The sequence below is a fragment of the Melozone crissalis genome, unplaced genomic scaffold (genome assembly GCF_028551555.1).
Source record: "Melozone crissalis strain CALT ecotype California unplaced genomic scaffold, PUWL_Pcris_2 ptg000013l_1, whole genome shotgun sequence".
Taxonomy (NCBI): domain Eukaryota; kingdom Metazoa; phylum Chordata; class Aves; order Passeriformes; family Passerellidae; genus Melozone; species Melozone crissalis.
The window spans coordinates 15,195,597-15,217,008 of NW_026535791.1; the positions used below are offsets into that span (position 1 = coordinate 15,195,597).

Below are 21,412 nucleotides of genomic sequence, written 5' to 3' on the forward strand. Positions count from 1 at the left end.
AGAAGTCTGGAGGGACTACAGCTGCTGAGGCACATCAGGTTTTTTTAAATAATGAAATAAAAAAACCAAGGACTTTTCTCTGGCTCCACTTGTGCAGCAATTGAATTGTTCGGACTAAAATTTTCCAGAGTATTTCAGCCTCAGGCAGATATTCGATGTGTAAAAATTTCAGTCCAAACTGTTAATGATTGGCAAAGCTAAAAGCAACTGACAATAGGGTGTTGTAATAGGAAGTGTCAGACAATTTTAATAATAGATGACCCTGCCTCCTGTTCCATCACTTTGAACACTTTTGTTGTCTAAGGTGTGTGATGTATTTCTCTGTGTGGTTTTTGTCTGCCTTTCTTTCTTTCTTTCTTTCTTTCTTTCTTTTTCTTTCTTTCTTTCTTTCTTTCTTTCCTTCCTTTCTTTCTTTCTTTCCTTCCTTCCTTCCTTCCTTCCTTCCTTCCTTCCTTCCTTCCTTCCTTCCTTCCTTCCTTCCTTCCTTCCTTCCTTCTTTGTCTTTCTGTCTTTCTTTCTGTCTTTCTTTCTCCCCCTCTCTCTCCCTCTCATAAGATCTTCATTCTGTTAAGTTTTATGTAACATGGCGTTTCATGGGGATAATTCTTTTTGCAATTACGAAGAGTTTCCACCTACCTGTTCTTCCTTTATAATCTATTCATTTATGTCACTAAATGCTTCTCAGTTTTGTATCATGTAACAGAGTCCACAGTACCTGTCCACCTCCCCCCGTCTATAAAATTCATGAGCTCTGTAATGCTCCTACACAACTGTCTCTTCTCCCCAGTGAGCAATCCAAGGCTTTTTCAGCCGTGGTTCCTCTAAGCTACTTTATAATGCTCCTGATTATGCTCATTGTCCTGGTTTTGCTGTGTTTTTTTGTTCCTGGGAGGGGATGCAGTGAGTAATACAGAACATGGCATGTCAGGTGAGAGTCTGGGTTTTCTAAGAGGCTTGCAGTAATTTTCCCATACCTTTTTTTTCTTACCCCTTATGCAGGCTCATCTTTAATTGGCTTCCCTGACCCCTTCAATGCCCAGTGCCACACTGCCAGGTCTTTACTGCCTGAGCCTGTCCTCTGCAAAGAGACTCATCTGGGATTTGGTGCCACTGGCATCCTTGTGCTCTTCTTTCTTCCTTGTCTTTGGTTCCTCTAAAATACCTTTTATATATAAATATATTTTTTTTTCAGGCAATTACCTCTATGTCTGTTGGATGTTTTGCTGTAACATTAATCCCTCTCTTTTCAATACAATTATTAACATTACTTGAAATCACACCACTCAGGTGGAAAGTGTTTGTTGGTTCCTCTTCTTGAATTTCCATCTCTTTGGCCAGCTTCTGACCTGTATCAAGACCTTGTCTCTCACTTTATGCCTGCACAGTTTCCTTGACAGCCTCTTGGGAAAGACTTTGGCAGAGATTTTTTTTCAGTCTTAAATAATTACCCACTATTTATTGAGCATTGCTCAGTTATGCTGCATTTTTTGTACACAATACATTTCAAATACAACTACACCTTTATCCTCAACACATTTGCATGCTGCAAGTGTCTTTATGCTATTTTTATATTAATTCACTACCAGAGATTGTAGTTTTACACCTTGTAAAACTGGCTTAACAAAGCCAGTGAAGAAGGTTTAGGTTTGGGTTTCTTTTTCATATTTGAAAAAATATGCTAGGGATATATTAAGAGCAATACTATCATATATCCTTGAACTGACAACCAACACTTCCAGTTTTCATCTTGAAACTTACTTTTACAGTTGACTTACAAACCTCTGAATAAATAGCTATTGACAGAACCCTGGCGGTGGAAATGTATAGGCTGGGGCAAAAGAAGCATCTTAATGTAGGTAACATATTCTAGTTCACAATTGTTACAAAGAAATGCATTTTCACTAAAAAATGGGATACAGAATAATTATAATTTGAAGGAAAGTCTGTCTGACATAATTTTGCTTTATTTAGATTTGTAAAAAAAATAGATACTTCTTGAAATAATGAACATATCTTCTGTTCTTGGTGTTTGCAAACCTTGCTTGACAGTATTGTTAAAGACTGTCACATGTAGAGTGTTCTGATGGTAAATTGTAAATACCAAGAAGGGAAATATCATTTCTGAATGGTGGAGTTGATTGTGTGTGAGTGTGAAATTGCTACACACTTAGTTCACTGCTCTGCAATATTAGCAGCTGAACCTTCAGCGCAGGCTGCCAGAAATTACAGATGAAATTTTCTAGCAGCAAGAATTTTAAATTGCAAGTTTTGCACACAACTACTAACATAATCTAAATGAAAATGTGATTTGCACAGGAGATACAAAACCTGGATTTTTCCTTAATTGAGTAAAAGTTCAACTAATTCTGTGCACACTGTCTCAGTATGCTTCCTCTAGTATGCTATTCATTTTTAAAAGTTCCTGATTTCTTTTCAGACAAGATTTTTTCCTGTTAAACTAAGTAATGAAATATGACATTGTAAAAATGTTGCCAAGACTGCTACTTCCTAAAGTGAAATATCACCCCTTTTTTTTTACCCACAAAACCAGATAAGAGTAGTGCCTGTATGTTAAGCTATTTTATAGGTATGGAGATGCAGGTTCTCTTGGGGAGATTCCTTCTTCTTCCTGTAATCATTTCTCAAATTTTTAGTCCCTTTTTTGGTGAAGAACATGCTGAGAGGTTTATGTCTGTTAGGAAATAAAAGCTATGTCACAATAAATGCCTTGACAAGACATAAGAGCTTTATACAAATGTTTCAAGATGATTTTCTGGTTGTTTTTCTTTCTGCTAGATTTGGAAGTTTCTTATTTACTCATCTTATTTTCACCTGTTTTCCAGAAGACTCCAGGCAATGCTGTGATTGAGCTAAGCTAATGGCTGGCCAGAGAGCCCCAGCTGTTTTATATTTGGCCTGGTGATCTCCACATGCTCAGCTCCAGTTTATTATTAGTTGAGGCATCCATTTCCCCTTGCTGTGAGAGACAGGAGAGAGGGAAGGAGTCACTGGGAGCCAGAAGCATTAACCCAGTTCTGTGCACTGCCCTGCACAGGTCCCAGAGTATCTTCAAAGAACCTCAGGGTGATTTCACCCATTCCAGCTGGCTGCCCCTGGGCTATTTGCCAAAATCAAGGTTTATTAGTCCGCACCGTTCCATTGATAATGGCTCTGGTAGTGAGGCCCCAGGGAGGGAGGCTGCAGAGCAGCTGGCCATTCTGGCATCTCTAGCTGCTGCTGACCTTCCTTGTACTAGAGAAATGCCCAGATGGTGGAAAGAAGGGTTTTCTGCTCTGAGGGATATACAGAAGGAATGGAGATGAACTGAAAAATGTATTCATAATGTTCTAATTATTGTACTTGTGCTGGAAAACTTTATGGTTGTGACCCAGATGTCAAAACACACAGAAATTTCTGTCTAAGTCTGCTAAAAGGCTGAGGTAACAGCTTTCAGACATATGGACTACCCTTATCTACCTTAGCATGATGCACATTCTCCTGACACTGGTTTAATGTCAAGCCTCTTTCAAACTGGTCAATGGGATAATTACTGTGCTCAAACAGCATGAAGAGGAATGGCTTTATTAGGAAGTTAGGGGCATCCCATTTGGGATTTCTCTACCAGCCATGGAGAGTGCTCCAGTTACCACCATTGCTGACCATTTGGCCATTGAGTCTGGCTGCCTAAAACAGGCCCTTCAGAAAGCTGAGAGGGCCCTTGTGCTTAGATCATCAAGATCTACAAACAAACACAGAATCATTGTATTCACAGATGGAAGGGGAATTTGAAATATAGTCCTGAATTGCAATGAATGCATCAGAAAGTTTTCAAACACTCTGAAATTTGAGAAGTGGGGAGGTGACCTAAGGAAGCCTTCAATAACCAAGAGATGTTTCAAAAACTATAATTCTAAATGTTTTCAACTCAAGCCCAATACTGTATTCATGAGCTTATAAGCAATGATAACCTGTGGAAGTTTATAGTATTTATTTATTTAATATTTTTCACTTATTTATTTATGTTTGAGAACATGAGAAAAATCACAGGTTTAACAATGAAAAAGATAAAAGAAACCCTCTCCCATTTGATAAGCAACATACTCTGTTTTTGTCTAGCAGACTTCATTACCTTCCCTTCTGGCAGGTCTCCAGCTAAAAACTGAGGATGTTGTGGGTTATCCAAAGCTGGAGAAAGGAGGTTGACTGAGAATTGTGAATAAATTCCATGGTCGTTTTGCCCTTCTTCCTGTTTTGAATGTAGAAGTCATTTCAACAGTACTTTCTATTCTCTTGGTTTGTACAAATTTCATCTCATCCTCAACACAAAGTGCTTGGTCTTGGGTCTGATTTTGCATCCTGTGCCATCTCTGTCTATGTGCACCTTGTCACCTCTCTTGTCACCACAGATCACTCTCTTCCTCCCCACATGGCTCCCCAGTGCTGAGGCCATACCTGGCTGTGACCCCTGTGAATTCCCATATCCTTCTGGTCTGGATTCATGCTGCCCATGACCTGAGCCAGCCCTTAGCTATGGAACCTGCTTATGGGAGGTAAAAGAATGTAAAGTAAGGCACCTGCTTATGTAAAGATAAATGGTTCCTCATGTTCCTGAAGAGCTGTAGTCACCAACACTCTGTGTTTGCAGTGAGACCTAAGCACGTAGGAGTGTTTTCAGGTTGCTGAGGTGCTAGATGGCTTTTATAGCAAAAATCCAGCCAAAATAGCTTTGTCATAGTGCATTGGAGTTTAATTAAGACAGCTATTTCTACAGACACTCAGGAGCATAACTTGCTGCTCTCAACTCTGTATTCTTTTCAGATCATGTTTTATGTAGCATAGTATTCTCAAGATAGGACTCTTGGTTAATTCTTAACCAATAAACAGTTTATTAATTCACCAAGTACCACTCTATTACTTACTCAACAGTTAGTCAATCAAATTTAAATCCAACATGTATTCTGCTCATGCACAGAGCATTCAAATATTGTCCTACAAGTTACTGCCATAAACTGTATGGAGGTCAAAGAGTTCTAGTGGAGGATAATACAAAATATCAAGATCCCTTACTACATTCATATACAGACAGAAAATCTTTACTATATCTAGTATACTTAACCTTCTCCTGGTATTCAGGGGGTTAAAGATACTGTAGATTTAAGAGTTTTGACACTGTTATTTAAATGATTTAACATAAAAGAGACTAGGAAAATAATACCAGGAATAATAATTTAAAATTATAGCTTAAATCTCTCTTTTGACTGTTTGCTCAGACTTTTAAAAGAGAAGCATGCATGTAGAATAACTTGGTTAAAAGTTTGAAATATCGTCACTCAAGATTTTCCAGCTGATTTCACAGGACAACTTTCTGTCATCTCTTGTAATGGTACCAAAAGAAATACATCCCATGCGATAAAGCTCATTGGTATTTTCATCCAAAAAATAAACCTGGAGGAGGCACAAAACTTCCTCTGCTTTAGGAAGCCCCTGAACAGCGGAGTGAGAGTTGGAATTGGGAGAAAATTATACGGAAGTGTCTCTTCAGAATTGTTCTGTTCTGGTACAGAACAAAATCAGGGATTTGCTGTTGGAGGCAGGTGTCTGGGCTAGAGGGCTGGAAGGACCCTTCAGTCAGTCAGAGCACAGTTTTTTGTTGTGTTTCTGCGAGAGCTTGACTGTGCAGCTGATACACCTTTCTGGGTTGTACAGCTTCTTTCCAGTTTTGGCAAGACTGTTGTTACTGCTGTGACCCTGGAAAGGCAAGGAGAGTGTTTGTATGCATTCCACAGATTCGAGAATCCACACAGTAACTCCAGCTTAATAGCCAGAACTTCTTTCATGATTCATGAGAAAAATCAGTCCCTTTTGTTTTCATTTGGAAAATGTCCAATGGAATGTCTGAATTTCATCTTTTTTCACCCATTTTCTCTGAGGTCAGATTAATAACCAGAAGATGGTATTTTACCATCTTTTACACACTGAAAGCTTTTTATGTTTCATTTATTATAAGGATCATATATCAGTATTAGAGTAGCCTGGGAAATGAAACTTTTCCTATTTCTCCAATTTCTTTTCAGTATTCATTTACATCTTAGAAGCTTCTATCTTTCAATAAACCTTTTTTTTCTTTTTGTGCCTGTACAAATGCCTCTCAAATTTCTGGAATACAGCACTTTCCTAGACATCAAGCAAGAGAAAAAATCCATTAACAGTTCCTAGGCTGTGTAATCATGTTTTATTTATTTCTTTTCTCATCTTCTAGGACTTTGAAGTGAAAGGTGATCTTGTTTTCAAGGAACATGGCGACATTTTATTTTAGGAAGAGGTTCATTTGGCAAACAGACTGAACAGCTTCCACTGGAGCTTGGAGAGGCTACTTAGTTTGGCTAAGGCTAACCTTACTAAACAGCCCATTGCAATGAGCACAAAATTGAAGAAATAGAGGGAAAAATCTCAGAACAGGGGAGGATTGTCCTGAGCAGCGAATAGTGAGCACACAAAGACTTTTGAAAGTAAGGAAATAGCAGCTGTGCACATTTTATAGCACATAGGCAATGTATTACATTGATTCTTGCATATTGGCCAGCCCCATATTTTTGCAGCTCAGGAGCCATTAACTAGGGACCAGGTGGCACTGTGCACAATTTGCATTTTTGTTATTTTCTTCACAATGGACTTGTGACTGACCCCATGCAAGGAAGTGATTTATTGGTGAAAAGGTGGAAGAAGCCCATTATTCCTATTCTGTGGAGAGGTTCTGAAGCAGCAGAGGCTTTGGGAAGGTCAGTCCTCTGGATGTTGCGAGGGGCTATAAACGCATGAATCCTTCAAAATCCTGACACTGGTCAAAAGAGCCTGTGGATAAGGTATGGACACAGACAGTCCAGAAAATATTGTTATCTTTTCCTCTTTCCCTCTCCTTCATCTCTTTCCCTGCATTTATTTTGATTTTTCTCTTCATATTTTCCCTTCTTTGCTATTTTCCTGTTTTCTACCATTTCAATTTTCATGCCCACATGTTTCTGCTGCAATAGCAATAAGGTTTTCCACATGGAAGAGAAGCTGATTGTGGATGGAGACTAAGATTAGTCACTTTTTTCTGGCTGAGCTTCTTACACATGCAGCTGTCAGGCATTAAAAACTGACAAGCCATCATCAGATTCCCTCAACATTAAGCCCTGAGTTTTCCAGATCACTCTAGGGCTTGTCTGTCAGGTATTTTTTTGCAGACATGTTCTAAGATGAAATTAAATAGATTCACCATGGACAGGTAGTGCCTGAAACCTCTCTGAGGTAAAAATGGCACTGGTGGCTATCCATAAGCAGAAACAATATTAGAAATAACAATAACATTGTAGATTTCTTAACACAACAGGGTTGAAATTGCATCTTTGGAAGAGAGTGGCATCCATCGTGGTAATGCTTTGTTGTATTATTATTATTTGTTATTCTCTCCTATTATTTGCATTGCATTAGAAGCTCTAAACAAGATTGAGGTCCTGTTGTGCCAAGCGCTGCAGCAATAAAGGATGAACCAGGATTCACCCCATGATTTGCTTGTAAAAAGAGAAGGTGGTTTTCTTTAATTTAGTCTTTGTCATGTATATTGCTCTAAATATAGTGTTTGTCAAGTGATTTTTGTGGGCAGGGATCAAGAGGAGTACAGATTTGCTTTTAGTGTTTTCAGCTACAGCATAACTAGCTCTGAAGAATGCATCTAAAGTTTTGGGATTGTCTGCTGTAAACTATTCTTCTGTGCAGACACTGTGCTTTCTTCAAAAAACAAGTACAATAATACAGCCCTAAAGCTTTGTCAGTGATATATGTCTCATAGATGTAATTTTCAAGTGGCAAGTTGATGATGCTACAAGGGCTTTGTTTATGAAGTGGGTCTGGCAGACACTGTAGAGTTCACATAAATTATAACTTCATTGATTATTAATGAGAAACATTCATCTGGATTCCCCTTCACCCTCTGTTTTGTCAAAACTCCCTTAGAGACTTGCATTTGCTTCAGACCAGGCTCTGTTTCACAGAATGTAGCTCTTGCTGAGTGGTGTTAACAGGGATCCCCTGGCCATTGGAGAAAGCCAGAGGTCAAGAGGCTGATTTCCTGGCCCTTCCCAACTCACTCCTTTCCACTCCTCCAAACACACACCTTCACATGTGCACACATGCACACACACACAAACATGGATCCTGCACCCCTTACTCCTGTTCCTGCAGGAGTCCTGTGCTCACATGGTCCTGCCTTGGCTGTGCTCCTGCAGCATCTCTATAGGGGCATCTGCCCACATCTTCAGCACTCAGTTCTTCAACAACCCAGCACTAGAGAAGCACCTACAAAGACATCTCTGCCCTTCCACTTACCTGCTTATGATTTTAAAAGGGGCCAAAATCAGAGGTTCCATATCCATATTCCTTTGTAGCAGTACCACAGAGACAAAGGTCACTTTGCCCAACACATGGCAAACTGTGAAAGCAGAAATGAAATCTGGAATCTTGTGGATAACGTGAACAAGGGATTCATGATTTCTCAGGATGGAAGAGCTAGAAGGTGCACCTGCCTTCTAGGATCTGCCAAATACCTTGCTTTAGCAAAGAAAAGGAAGCAAAATTCCCAGCTCAGTTTCTACTCACTAGCACACTGTGAAAGCCACAGATAAAAACATGTTCCAATGGATTCAAAATATAAGTAGGTACATAGCAGGATTTAGTAAAAAGGTATAAATCAAGTTATGTGGAATAAATGCCTGCTAGAAAGCATTATTCAGTTATGGTCTCTTCACTGAAGATATGTAAGCACTCAGTGTACATAAGCTAAGAATATTTTGCTCTTTACCTGCTTATTTCTTATTCTGGTGCCCCAGGCTTCTGCTACTGGCCACAGTCAGGTGCCCTTGCTGTGAGACAGGATGATAATGGCTGAGCTGGTCAAATGGAGGAGCTGTCAGATGTTTTTTACCCCACTTTTGTTTATTGCTATGTATTTAGAAGTTTAACAGACAATCCAGCATCTGTTCTAGAGATAGACAAGTCTAGACATTTAATGATGTCTGAACTGGTCAAGGAAATGTATTCAAAGATGCTGATGAGAGAAGCCCTAAATATTGACCAAACGAGTCACGTCCACCAAAAGCTTTGTGAAACCCAGAAGATGTTATGAATTGAATGACCAGGGAAAACAGTGATCCAGCCTTGATCTCTGGCTGGCAGCTGAATATTCATTCTTAATTGTTCCTAGGGAAAATATTAGATTGTGATGATAATAAAGGCACTGGCAGACTGCTGAGTTTTGAGGGAGAATTTTAGATAAAAATACAAGTTTTTAGAGTAATTCTTCCTTACTCTAAAAAGGCACTTTCTTTATTTCAAATAAAAATAGGAACCATTTATTTTCTAGTGACAGTATATATGTTTATGTACACATATATGTAGGTATGTATGTATATATGTATTTGTTATTAGGGAGGCAGATTCTCTGTTAGATGTGCTCTTTTTCAGGAAAATTTTAATTTCAACTTTTAGAAATCAACTCAATATTCAGTCTCAAAATACTCAGCAATGATGTTTCTGAAGTGCACAATCAAATATCTGGTCTCCAAATCTTTTTTTTTTCCTCCACAGAAAACAAACTTTAATAATCATCTTAATACATTTACTGACAGCTGCTGGCAGGACTGTCCTGGTGCTTTCACTTCATGCTGGCATTCCCTAGCAAAAACCAGACTATTTTTGTAGGTGTAAAATTATCACTCCCAGGCCATGGGAACCATTTCAGCATTTGTTATTTTTGTTAGTTGCTTTGTGCTCAGATCATTGTTCTCGTTGCTCACCATTTCTCTGTGTGTTTGACCAGGAGGTCTGAGCCACATGGCTGATGATGTCCATGGTGGAAACCTTCCCTGTTTGTGCTCACAAACCCCTGTTTTGTGGATGTTCTTATGCATCCGACAGAAGTACAACTTGGCAGCTGTCATGAAACTCCACAGAAACAATTGGCAGTTGCAGGCAAAAAAAAATAAAAAAGAAAAAGACACACCCAAGGGCTAATACTATGAATCTTAGAGGGGATTATATCCTTAAAAATTGATTTTGAGTAGATTAAAACCTTGTGGCAAGGGCTGGTGGAAGTGTGGTGGTAACTTAGTGTTGGCAACGGAGTGCAATACCCAAAAGCAGAGCTGGCAGGAATAAAGATCCTTGTTACCTGAGCACAGCAATAATGTGGCAAAAACAGAAGGTGATTCAGACAGCAACCTCTGCCAAAGAAGGAAAGGAGGATGGCTGTACAAGATTGTGTGGCTATTTTTATGGAAAACAAAGTTGTTCCTCCCCTTCCAAAATGGACCCTAATAAAAGCAATTGTTTTACACTACTTGCTGTGTTAGAATATAGTTTTCATCAAAGGAATTTTATTGTTCTTCTGGTTTTTTTCAGACTCAGAAATTTCCTGTGAAATGTTTTGTTCTTTTATTCCCCTTGAAAGAAAAAGAAGCTTTAAAAACTACTCCACGTGTTCAAGGTTTTTCTTATTGTCTCTCTGACTGCCAATTCCAAATATTTGCTTTCCAGAGGTTTTTATTGTTCTCCACCATGCCAATTTCTTATCAGATGAAACAGGAATTAACTTGTTTTGCCAAATTTAGGCCTCTCCATTTCAAAATATTTTCTCTTCAAAATATTGATGTTAAATACTTTTTTTTTCCTATGCAAATGTGTGAATGTTCAAGCCTTTTGCACAGTATCCACAAGGACTCTAACTTGATCAATATGTGCTTTTCCATTCTTAAAGTTCTTTATGATCTCTGTTTACTTTCCATTTTAATGATTTCATTTATTAATTCCTTATTAACATTTTAAACTGAAAATTTTGTCTCTTCTTCTGGATTGGTTTTATAATTTATAAACCCGTATCTAACTCCATAAATATAAATAGATCCCTTTAAAAAGAATGCCATGATTACTGAAAACATAAAAGATTGCTTTTTTAACTCTTCAGGTGCATTGCTTATAAATGTGATATATCTTTTTGTTTGGTGTAACATATTAAAGTCTACAGTATCTTAATAATAATATCTTTAAGGGAATCTGTTAAAAAAATCATATGTGGGCAGGACTGATTCCTATTTTTTTAAATCCTTGCATAACTGTTATCATTTTCTTTCATGCTGAAGACCAGCCATCTCACCAGTTAGTGCAACAGGAGTTGCCTCCAGTGCTAAGTTTGGTGTCCTGGCCCTGCTCCAGTTAGGCATTTTGCCAGGATGGGGAGCAGACTGCAGTGGTGGTGCTGATGGATGATCATCCCCTGTTTCTAGACAAGAGCTATATATCCAACTTCTATTATTGCACCACTCAATAGCATTAATATAGTTAAACTTGGGATTCCTCTAGATCCTATCACAGATGTGGCAAATTTATTGACTTTCTTTTCCGGTGACTTTATCATTCTTTTTTCTCTGCACCTCAGAGTCCAGACCAGTATTTCCTCTGGATGCTCCATCTATAGTCTCCTGTCATGGTTTGTCAGCAATATCCAGGTGGCATGCACCAGCTTCTCTGGAGATGCAAGCACCACCAGTCTCTTCTGGTTTCCAAACAAGAGCTTCACTCTTTAGAAATCCATCTGGATTTTCCATCACTGCTATGCATAATAATAGTTTTTAGTTTTCAGAGAATGGTTTTCTTTTCCAGGATGTTTGAGAGTTGATGCCTATGCATCCTCTCAGTGCTCATGCTATGGATGAAAGCATTTCGTTCTCAGTTTAACACACTGGGAAAATGAAGCAACTGATTCAAGAGGACAGAGAATTTAAACCTGGTCAGGGTTAATATCTGTTCGTGCCTTCAGTAGTCTTGCTATTGACCTTAGAAGGGCTTGGATTAGTGCCTGCAAGATGTGGAATTAGATTTCAAGAATTATTGACTGAGTCCTCTTCAGTATACCTCAGCACAATCACCTTTTGAAGGCAGAGTCCCGGCACTCCTAGAAGGACATTCCATGAGTGTTGGACTGGACCCCAGCACTTTGCTCATGCTTCTGTAGATTGATTCCAGTTGTAAAAGAAACTGATGACAAAGCCATGTACTTATTTAACACAGGCAAAGTTACTTACAAAGTCACATCTACTTGGATGTGCCAGGAATTAGTGGCAAATAATTTTCTTCTGCTTAATTCACAAACCTGTTCTGATTAACATGCAGCCTAAAAACTCCTCCCCATGCCCAGATTTGCAGTGTTTGTGGACATGAATTTCCCTGTGGCCATCTCCCTTAGTTTTGTTTTTCTCTGTGTCTGCAGCACTGCCAGGGGAAAATTCAGAGAGCTGTGCCTTATTGAAACCTGCCGTCTTTGCTCTGGGTGAGAATGTGTGCCTGTGGTTTGGGCAGAGTTTGCAGTTATTTCATGTCACTACCCCTGGAGAAAAGCTGAAATGTATCTGGTGGCTGTCTTAAGGACAGAATAGAAAAAGCTAAATACACCTTGTGGTAGCGCTTGACAGATGATGACCTTTTTCCTTGGCTGTGGCATAGGGCCTGAAAGGTACTTATGGGACAGGGAGAGCTTGGTCTTCTGTCCATCATCCTTTGCCTGTGCTTCAGAATGCTGCAGCTCTACTGTGGCTATTGGATTCAATATGAAATGTCATACCTGACTGGGACTGTAGCAGACCCTACACTTGTCCAGAGGGATGGACAAAATGCCTCATTTGGCATTTCCTGATGCCAGGGGAGCACTGGTATGGCACAGTGTGTTGTGTGCTAGTGTGGTGACCTGTTTTGCATGCCACAGAGCTCTGTGGGATGTTTTAGCAGGGAGTAACAAAGATGGAGGTTAACCCACAGCCAGAGAGTGCTGCACAGGATGGTCTTCTGTGACTGTCAGAAGCCTGACTTGTAAAACTGAGATTAAGATTATTAGCATAGCCTAAGGACTTCTTTGAATTATGTGTTGCCCTTTCACCTCTAACTTCATTTCCCAGCATTCACCATGAATATTTAATATATGGCCACCAATGCATCTTGCAGAATAAACGACAGCCTCCAAGTTTCAAGGCTAAATCTGAAAAGCAATGCATACTCATCGATACTGGGAAAAAAAACATCACACCCAGAGCAAATCCTTTTTCAAAACCCACTTATTAAAAAAAGTAATGTAATATCATGACTTTTCATTAATACTAGTCTTCACTAAGCCTGAAGCAAATCCTTGCTTACTGTGCACTTGCTATGCTTGTTGTACAGGACTGCCTGAAGGTGGTGAAGGCTCGCAGTCAGTGCGTGAAGAACAGGGAGCGTGCGGCTGAGACAGATATGAGCTCCTTTAGAGTAGTTCTCAGTCCTCAGTTGTCCTTCCTGGAGAATATGATTATGGATGTTTCACGGGAATAATAATGCTAATTTTCAGCCCCCACAGAGCGTTTTACACCTGCAAAGTGCTATAAAAATGTGAGCTAATACTTGCCAGTAAGTGAGTATTGCTGTGCCTGTTTTATAGATGCAGAACCGAAGATACAGAAAGGTCAGAGGCCTGACCCAGGGCCACACAGCTTCTCAGATGCAGATTTAGGATGAAGAAACTGGTGTCTCTCTGGTCACATTTCATTAACCATGCTGCCTTCTTAAAATTAGCTCAAAGCTCATATATATACACCTATATATATATGTGTATATGTATGTATAAAATGCTTGAGAAGGAGTTGTTTCCCTCTTCCCTCTTTGCTTCTTCAAAATAAACAAGCTCCTGAGCTACCAAACCCCATGTTTACACGTATCATTAAATACTTTCCAGTTGCTAGCCAGAAAACTCAGCAGAAAATCTGTACAACACCAAAGTAACTCTCTTCTTTTAAATAATTGATGATGCCAAATAGCAGCAGTGTTATGCCAACAAAGAGATTGGTCTCTCAAAATATTTTATTCATTTTGCCTCAAGAAACCCAAAGCCTTGTTTTTAGCGAAAGCGAATTTCAGAAGTTGGCTCTCAATTCCTCTGAAACATCTGCTTATTACAATTCTTGGTGCTAAAGCACTGGTGCTCCCCGGTAAATCTTTCAGCTTTAAGTAATACGTATGGAAGTCTTGGCAAGGAGATCAGGAAGGAGAAAGAGAAATGCTTGCCAAATATTCATCTTACTTTATGAGACTGTAGTGGTATATGATAATAGTATATGTGTTGAGGTGAATCTACTAATCCGATTAAATAACAGGACAAGAAGGAATTAATTCCAAGGTTCAAAAATACTCCCTTCTCTGCAGCTGTAAATTTATATTCCAGGGTAAAATGGTTAGAAGTCTTGGCTAATTAGACATCTATAAAGCAGCCAGAAATGGATCTTTCTCCGTATTGTTTGTAAATCAAGGTCACTTATGTGAGAAGGCTATGTTGTGATAAATCTGTCTGACAATTAGATGGAGAGGACATATCAATGTTAAATTATATTCTTTTTATGCTTTGGGCAGAAAGCAATGTAAACACCACAGTAGCATTATGAAAAGAAAATTGCATTCCAGATAATAACAGATATTCATGGTGCATGGTTTTACACGTTAATGTGCTACATTTTACTGTCAGTTAATATTTTAGATTATGTAACATTCCCTTCTTTATGCGTGGTTTGTTTTTTTTCGCTGAGAATGCAGCTCCCTCCTCCTCATCCCCCTCCCCCTCTTCCTTTCCCTTTCTCTCTCCTTCTCCCTCTCTTCTCCCCATTTCCCTGCCTTTTCCATTTTTCCGTTTTTCCTTTTCCCCTTGTCCTAATTCTCACAGTGGTGCTTGTGAAACAAACAAGGACAATGGACTTAAAGGGAAACTGTCCATACAAGAAAATTTTAACAGGTAGTTTCAAGATTTATAAGACAGGATTTTATGTTCTATGCTTACAGATTCAATCTGTGTACCAGGCTTTGATCCAAGCCTTAGCATGATGACTGGAATCACTCCAATTAACCCAATGATACCAGGCATGGGGTTAGTGCCGCCACCACCACCAACAGATGTGCCTGTAGTCAAAGAAATAATTCACTGCAAAAGCTGCACACTCTTTCCTCCAAACCCAAGTAAGTGCATCTGAAGAAAGAATGTTATTTTCCTAAATACATTGCATGAATATTTTTTATCTAATAACAGTAATGCTTTGTAATTACAGGCATGTGTGGTCTTTCCTCCTAAGGTCTATTCTGTGTGTAAAGCATGGTATGGTATAAGTGCATCCTTATTCACCTCTGTAAGGTCACATAAAAAACTGTGAAGCTTGTACAAAAGAGAAAAATACTTAAAGAAAAGTAGCAGCCTAAAGATCTACACTTCTCATAGTTTATACCTGTCTTTCCTGTAGATCAGGATGTTACAAAACATAAAGCTTATATTGTGCTGTTCATCTCTGTGCTCCCCTTCAGATGCCTGAAGTTAGATGGGACCAGTCCAGGCTCATGCCCCTGAACAGGGACTGTAGGGGTGCAGTACCTTGCACCCCAAACTGCCTCTCTGTAGTCCTTTTTTGAGGGACATGGAGAGAAAGGGGGCTACAGCTTCTCTTCTGCCATTTTACGAAAGGTTCAACATGGCAGATGAGTCCTTTTTCTTTTAGTAAGCAGGGACCAGGTTCCTTCCTGTTCCTGATGTGACTGTGCAAATGGAAAATTCTTCCCAATCAGATACCAGCTCAGGCACAAACTCTGATTTTGAGTGTTGGCCCCATGAGTTTCAGACCCATAATACCAGTGACTTTCAATATCACTGTGAAATGAAAACACTGAGCAAATATTCAGGTGCTCTGGATTTGCAGTGCATCCAGATCACAGTTTAATCAAACTGGTTATGTATGTGAGTATCTATGCATGTATATATATACACACTTTAAGGTTGCAACCTTCTTTACTGTGTTAAAGGGCCAAAAAAATAAGTAATATTAGTGATATTCATTCTTAGAGAATTACTTTCACTGTGTATAAACAAGGTGAAGTGTTATGATAGCTTTTATTTTTTATACGGCTTTCAAAAATTTAATAGTTTTTTCAATATAAGTGTGTATAAATTCTCTGTACATGAAGGTAGCATTTTTAGCTACTGCACCTCACAAGCACTTGTAAACAATGAGGTTATCCTTCCCCTGTGCTGCCGTCTGCTCCATTATCTGGCAACAAGACAAAACAGATAACCGGCAGAGTGTTTTCATCATGCTGTCACTTTGTTGTGTTTCCCACTTTGTTTTTCTGTTTGCTGTGCTCCTGTACACTGAGACAGAAATGAAATTATGCTAATACCAGGGAAAGGTGTCCAGTCCAAGTGCACAGGGTGTACGCAGCATGGGCTTGCTCACAGCCCACACACATGGTGAGCATGGTGAGTGATGGGTATGAGCCAGACATGGTGCAGTTCAGGCTTTGAATGCACTGCACTAGAGCCTGAGATCTGTGCTCAGGGTCCAATCAGGTGCAGAGGCTCCTCTGCTTTGGAACAGAATATTTTTCTGGATATTTTTCTGGCTGTACAGGGAGGAGAAAGATCCTTTTAGGCCACACTGTCTGTCCTGGCAAACAAGCTGCAGTGGCAGGAATAAATGTTTGAAGTACCACCTGAAGCTTGAAAAGGTTTAGATTCAAGTAATCAATTTTGGATAATCTCTGCAATTTTCAATTATTTTGCTTGTCCCTCTCTTCTGCCTCTATAGTATGACAGGGAGCTGTTGCTGCCCAGAACTGATTAAAGGGATGAGTAGAGCCAATGGATCAAAAGACAAATTTTGTATTCCAATGTGATTTCTGTTTTGACTTAGATCTTCCACCACCTTCAACAAGAGAGAGACCTCCGGGGTGTAAAACAGTGTTTGTTGGAGGATTACCAGAAAACGCAACGGAGGAAATTATTCAGGAAGTCTTTGAGCAGTGTGGAGATATAACAGCAATTCGGAAAAGCAAGAAGAATTTTTGTCACATCCGTTTTGCAGAGGAGTTCATGGTTGATAAAGCCATTTACCTTTCTGGTACTTCACATTTTTTAATGAATTTTTCTTGCTTCTCATTTGTATTTTGTAATGCTAATGCTTGCTTGTTTTCTTAGCTTTTATCTCAGCAAGTCTTTCTTGAATTCAGTGGCTGTAGCATGAAGTGGCAAGGGGCAATTCTGTTATTTCTCCCTGTCTGCCAAGACTCATGCATGGTGGTGTATGTTACTTACCTGGGAGCAATTTCCTGCCATGCCACAACAATGCAACAGATCCTGAAATTCACTACAGAACAATCTTATTTTCGATTTACACAGGTTTATATAGTTTTGCTCACAGGTTGTGGAAAGAGGAGGGCACCAGGCCAGGAACTCAGCTGTTTTCCAGTGCCAATTTTTCTGATAGGCTGGCAATTTCACTGGCATATTTTTATAGATTTGTGGTGCAGCCTGAATAAAGTCTGTCTTTATGCATGCATGTATTCAGCTACTGCATGGGTTAGATTCTGAGCCCCATCTGTAGGCTGCGTCTGTTGCCTCCCATAACAATGAGTGCTGCAGAAATTACAGGGTGTAAAATTTCAGAATCTCCTTGTTTTCCAACAAAGGAACAGACAAAAACCCCCCAAAATCAGACAAAAAAACAAGGAAACAACCCCCTTCTCCCCCAGTTTCTAATTCACAGGGGAAAAAATTTAGAAAAAAAAAAGAAAAACAAGTCTGCTTTCACATTTTTTGGCTTCTGTGACTGTCAGTGTCCTCTTAAGGTTAATTTCTGTCATTTGAGGATTGACTTGCTAAACAAGTCCTTTTTACTTTACTGAATTGGCTCCCATGCACTGTAGTATTTGTCTGCACTCCACAGGCTGCACTCCATCTTTCTGGGTCCTGGAGAGACTCAAAAGCACTGTTTTGCCTGACAATTGTGGTGTAACACTTTCAACCCATCCACAGTATGTTCTTGAATAAACAAGGTCCAGGGAGTGCTCCTTGGCCAAGACAAGCTGGCCCAGACTGGCTTACTTACACAAACTCTGTGTTAGGTGACCTCAAAGCACCCACTGGGACAATCCTTTTGAGCCTGGGAGAGAGTTAACAACCCAGGACTCTTCTCTGAGCTCCAACCCTGACCATCTTCTGTTTAGCAATAAGGACAGAACCTCAACATCCTGTAGGTGTCCATAGGAAGCTTCCCCAGCTGGAAACAAGCTGTCTCTCAAATCACCATCAACTATATAGAGAGAAAGAGAGAGAAAGAAAGAGAAGTACAGAAAGAAAGAGAGAGGGGGGGTGAGAGAGAGAGAGAGAAAGAAAGGAAAGAACGAGAGAGAGAGAGAGGGGGAGAGAGGGAGGAAAGAAATAAAGAAAAGAAAGAAAAAAGGAAAAGGAAAAGGAAAGAAAGAAAGAAAGACAGAAAGAAAGACAGAAAGAAAGAAAGAAAGAAAGAAAGAAAGAAAGAAAGAAAGATGGATGTTATCAGGAAAAACCTAGCTCCTTTGTTTCTCAAAGGTTTTCCTTAGGGTTTTTAGGTTGTCTGAGGTTTATTTTCCTAACTTGACTGCTGGCTTTAAATACCTGTTTGAAGAACTACAGAAAATAATGAGTTTTATGGGGTTCTTTGTAAAGATTTCTTTGAAATATTGCTATATTTTCAGGTTTATGCCAAATCTTTACTCCACCCCAGATTTGTCTTCCTTTTCTGTTTTTTTATTTTATTTTCACTTCAGTTCTTCTGGCCCTTCCTCCCCCATCCTCTCTTCCTGATTTCCATGCTTCTCATTTGTTTGTTTATTCATGTTACTTCCAAAATGCTGTAGATCATTGCAGCAGATTAGAGGCATCACAAGCAGCAGCACATCTACCAGCTTCCATCTTCTATTTAGGGGACCCTAGTGACAGAACAGAAGAGGGGCACACCAGATTCAGTTGGAACTGGTATTACTGTATTATGATAAAGAAAACAGTGGCAAAAAAGAGAGCAAAAGAAAAGCTCAGAAATATACAGGCTGCCACCCTGGACCAGAACCAGTGTTCCTCTAGCTCAGTTTCATGCTTCTCAGCAGCACCAGAGTGCTCACTCAGAAGACAGGACATTAGTAGCAATGGAGGTGAAAGATTGCTTTCCTCATGCTTCCTCATTCTGAATTTTTTGCAAATTTCATTCCAAGTTCCTGGTGCATTATTCCTTCTTCTGTTTCCTTCCGTCACAATCACACTGCTGTCCGTGCTTCCTCTTACGTCTGCTCCACAGCCTCCCTTCCCATCCGTTTTTTCCTCCACAGCTCTTCATTCTTCCAAAGTGTTGTACCTATTGTCTCCAGCCAGACAAGGGAAAGAGCCAGTGCAACTGACAGGGATGAGAAAGAAATGCAGGAGCACTCTGTAGGCGAGTTCCACTTCTTTTTACCAAGGCTGTTGAACAGTGCAGATGACACATGAAGCACTGACTGTCCCCCACCACTCCCAGGGAGGGGTGGCACTAGGCAGGGGCATGTTTTTCTTGTACTGAAGTGCAGGGTGGGGGGTTTACCAGTCTTTATTCCATTCTCAAACATAATATATTCTGAAACAGTGGGAACAAAGCATATTTTTGAGGCATTTTATTTGCCTGTAAGAGACAAAAGAGATATACAAATATAATATGTGTGTTATATTAGGGGAAAGTCATGCCTTTGATATTTCTGGTATAATGATAATTTTGTCTACCTAATCAGTTTTATCTGTCTATCCCATCTAATCTCATCAAGTTTTGCATTTATCCCATGCTTATCATCAGAATAGAACAAGTGATTACAAAATCCATCAAGCAGTTTAATTGCTGGAGGTTTTTTTTCCCTTTGTATTCCCAAGTAAACATGTATAAAAAGGGAGACTGGAAGATGGGTAGAAGACTATGATAAGAATGTCAACTTGAGGAAGGCTAGGTTTCATTTAACCTTTAAAGATGTATTTTGATCCCCCAAAGAAAAGACTTTCCAAAATTATCGTACCAGCCCATGAGAAAGCTCTTTCTCAAAACTGTATGTACTTTAATCTTTTGGCTGAGAATTTGGTAATTCTTGCAATCTTGATGGCCTCAGACTTGAATATATGGGACAAACAGGTGTCTGGAGACAGACCTGTTTATACCCCAAAAGCCCATGTGTGCATTTTTCCTGTGCTGATATTTCCCCCCATGGGTTTCCTTTCAGTACCATTTACTTGTTTCATTTTAAGTTCTCTCTGATCACCATTAACACTCTGATCTAGATCCCCAGTTAGCCCTCAGCTATTGGCTGGTGTCCAGTATAGCAACACTCAAAGGTAAGTCAAGCCATGGAGTTTGCACTAGACCTGTGATATGAAAATACTGTTTGATTTTTATTTAGCACTTTCATTAACTTTTCCTGTTTCTGCTCCTTTAAAGTGAGGATCTTGGCAAGTTCCCAAAGCCTTTTCGTCTTCCACTGTGTGCAAACCTGAAATTAAAAATGACAAGCCAGGCACAAAGTTAATGCTAGCTGCAGCCCTGAGCAAAGAAATGGGGAAAAAAATTCATTGCCCATGCATGAAGGGGAGGCAGTGCCAGGTGTTTCTCTTATACATTCAAATGCCCTCAAACATCAATAGGGAGACATAGTATTGAAAAAACCAAACCTCCCAGCTGCCTTGAGGCTCAAAATTTCCAGCACAGATGGTGCCTGAGGATCTCATGTACAAAATAGAGCCTGCCAGTTGTGCATGCAGAATCTTTCTGGTTATCAAACCATCAAGGAGTCTGTTCTTCACTGGCCAGGTCATTGGTCCTATAGTGTCTGCAAAGCCCAGTATATGAAGGTGCAAGAAACCATCCTTAAAGCATTTGTTGTTTTTGTTAAGGGAAAGATGCCAAACTGTGACCATTCTGATCTGACTGAAGCTTAACCCTGCTCTGGACTAGGTGGTACCCAAGGTCCCTTCTTAGCTAGGTTATTCTAAGTTTCTGTGCTGGTGGAAATCACTTGGTTGGCTGACCACTTTCAGTCTTTAGAGTTAAACAAGCAGTCACATTTTTTTAGTGTAATTCATGGTACATTTCCAAAATCTGTTAATTTGGTTTCCCAAAGGAAACCATTTGTCCAGTGCTACTGCAACGTACACTGTTGAGGTTTTTTTCCCATTTACTTCAAAAGTGAGGGCCACTTTAATACAACACAGCTTTGCCCCTGCACACAAAACCTATAGATGCACAGTCCTTTTCATTAGCTCTTTATTTAGCTTATGTGAGGGGCCTGGAAGTCCACAAGGGCTTTGCCTCCTGCAGTGCTGTATTTCTGTCTCTGCCCATAACTATTGTGCTCCCGCCAATGGAGGCGAAAGACAGCAGGGGGAGAGGAAGAGAGATTGAGTCTTCCTGGAAAGTGCAGCCCAGCTGGGAGATCTAATTTTAGGTTCACGAGACCTGGCACCTTGGCAGTGTCCTTTTCATTGCTGATAATTCTGTTCTGG

The 21,412-nt window shown here is 39.8% G+C and overlaps 1 protein-coding gene across 8 annotated transcripts in view; it reads left to right on the forward strand.

Moving 5' to 3' along the window:
* Nucleotides 1–21,412, forward strand: part of ENOX1 (ecto-NOX disulfide-thiol exchanger 1) — a 356,774-nt gene that overhangs the window by 240,922 nt on the left and 94,440 nt on the right. For 6 of the 8 annotated variants that reach the window (XM_054271527.1, XM_054271532.1, XM_054271528.1 and 3 more), the window contains 3 exons: nucleotides 12,302–12,361; nucleotides 14,887–15,060; nucleotides 16,779–16,985. In XM_054271527.1, coding sequence (XP_054127502.1) covers nucleotides 12,302–12,361; nucleotides 14,887–15,060; nucleotides 16,779–16,985 — 441 coding nt within the window. The remainder of the gene's footprint in view (nucleotides 1–12,301; nucleotides 12,362–14,886; nucleotides 15,061–16,778; nucleotides 16,986–21,412) is intronic. The other 2 variants (XM_054271533.1, XM_054271535.1) reach the window with 1 other exon arrangement.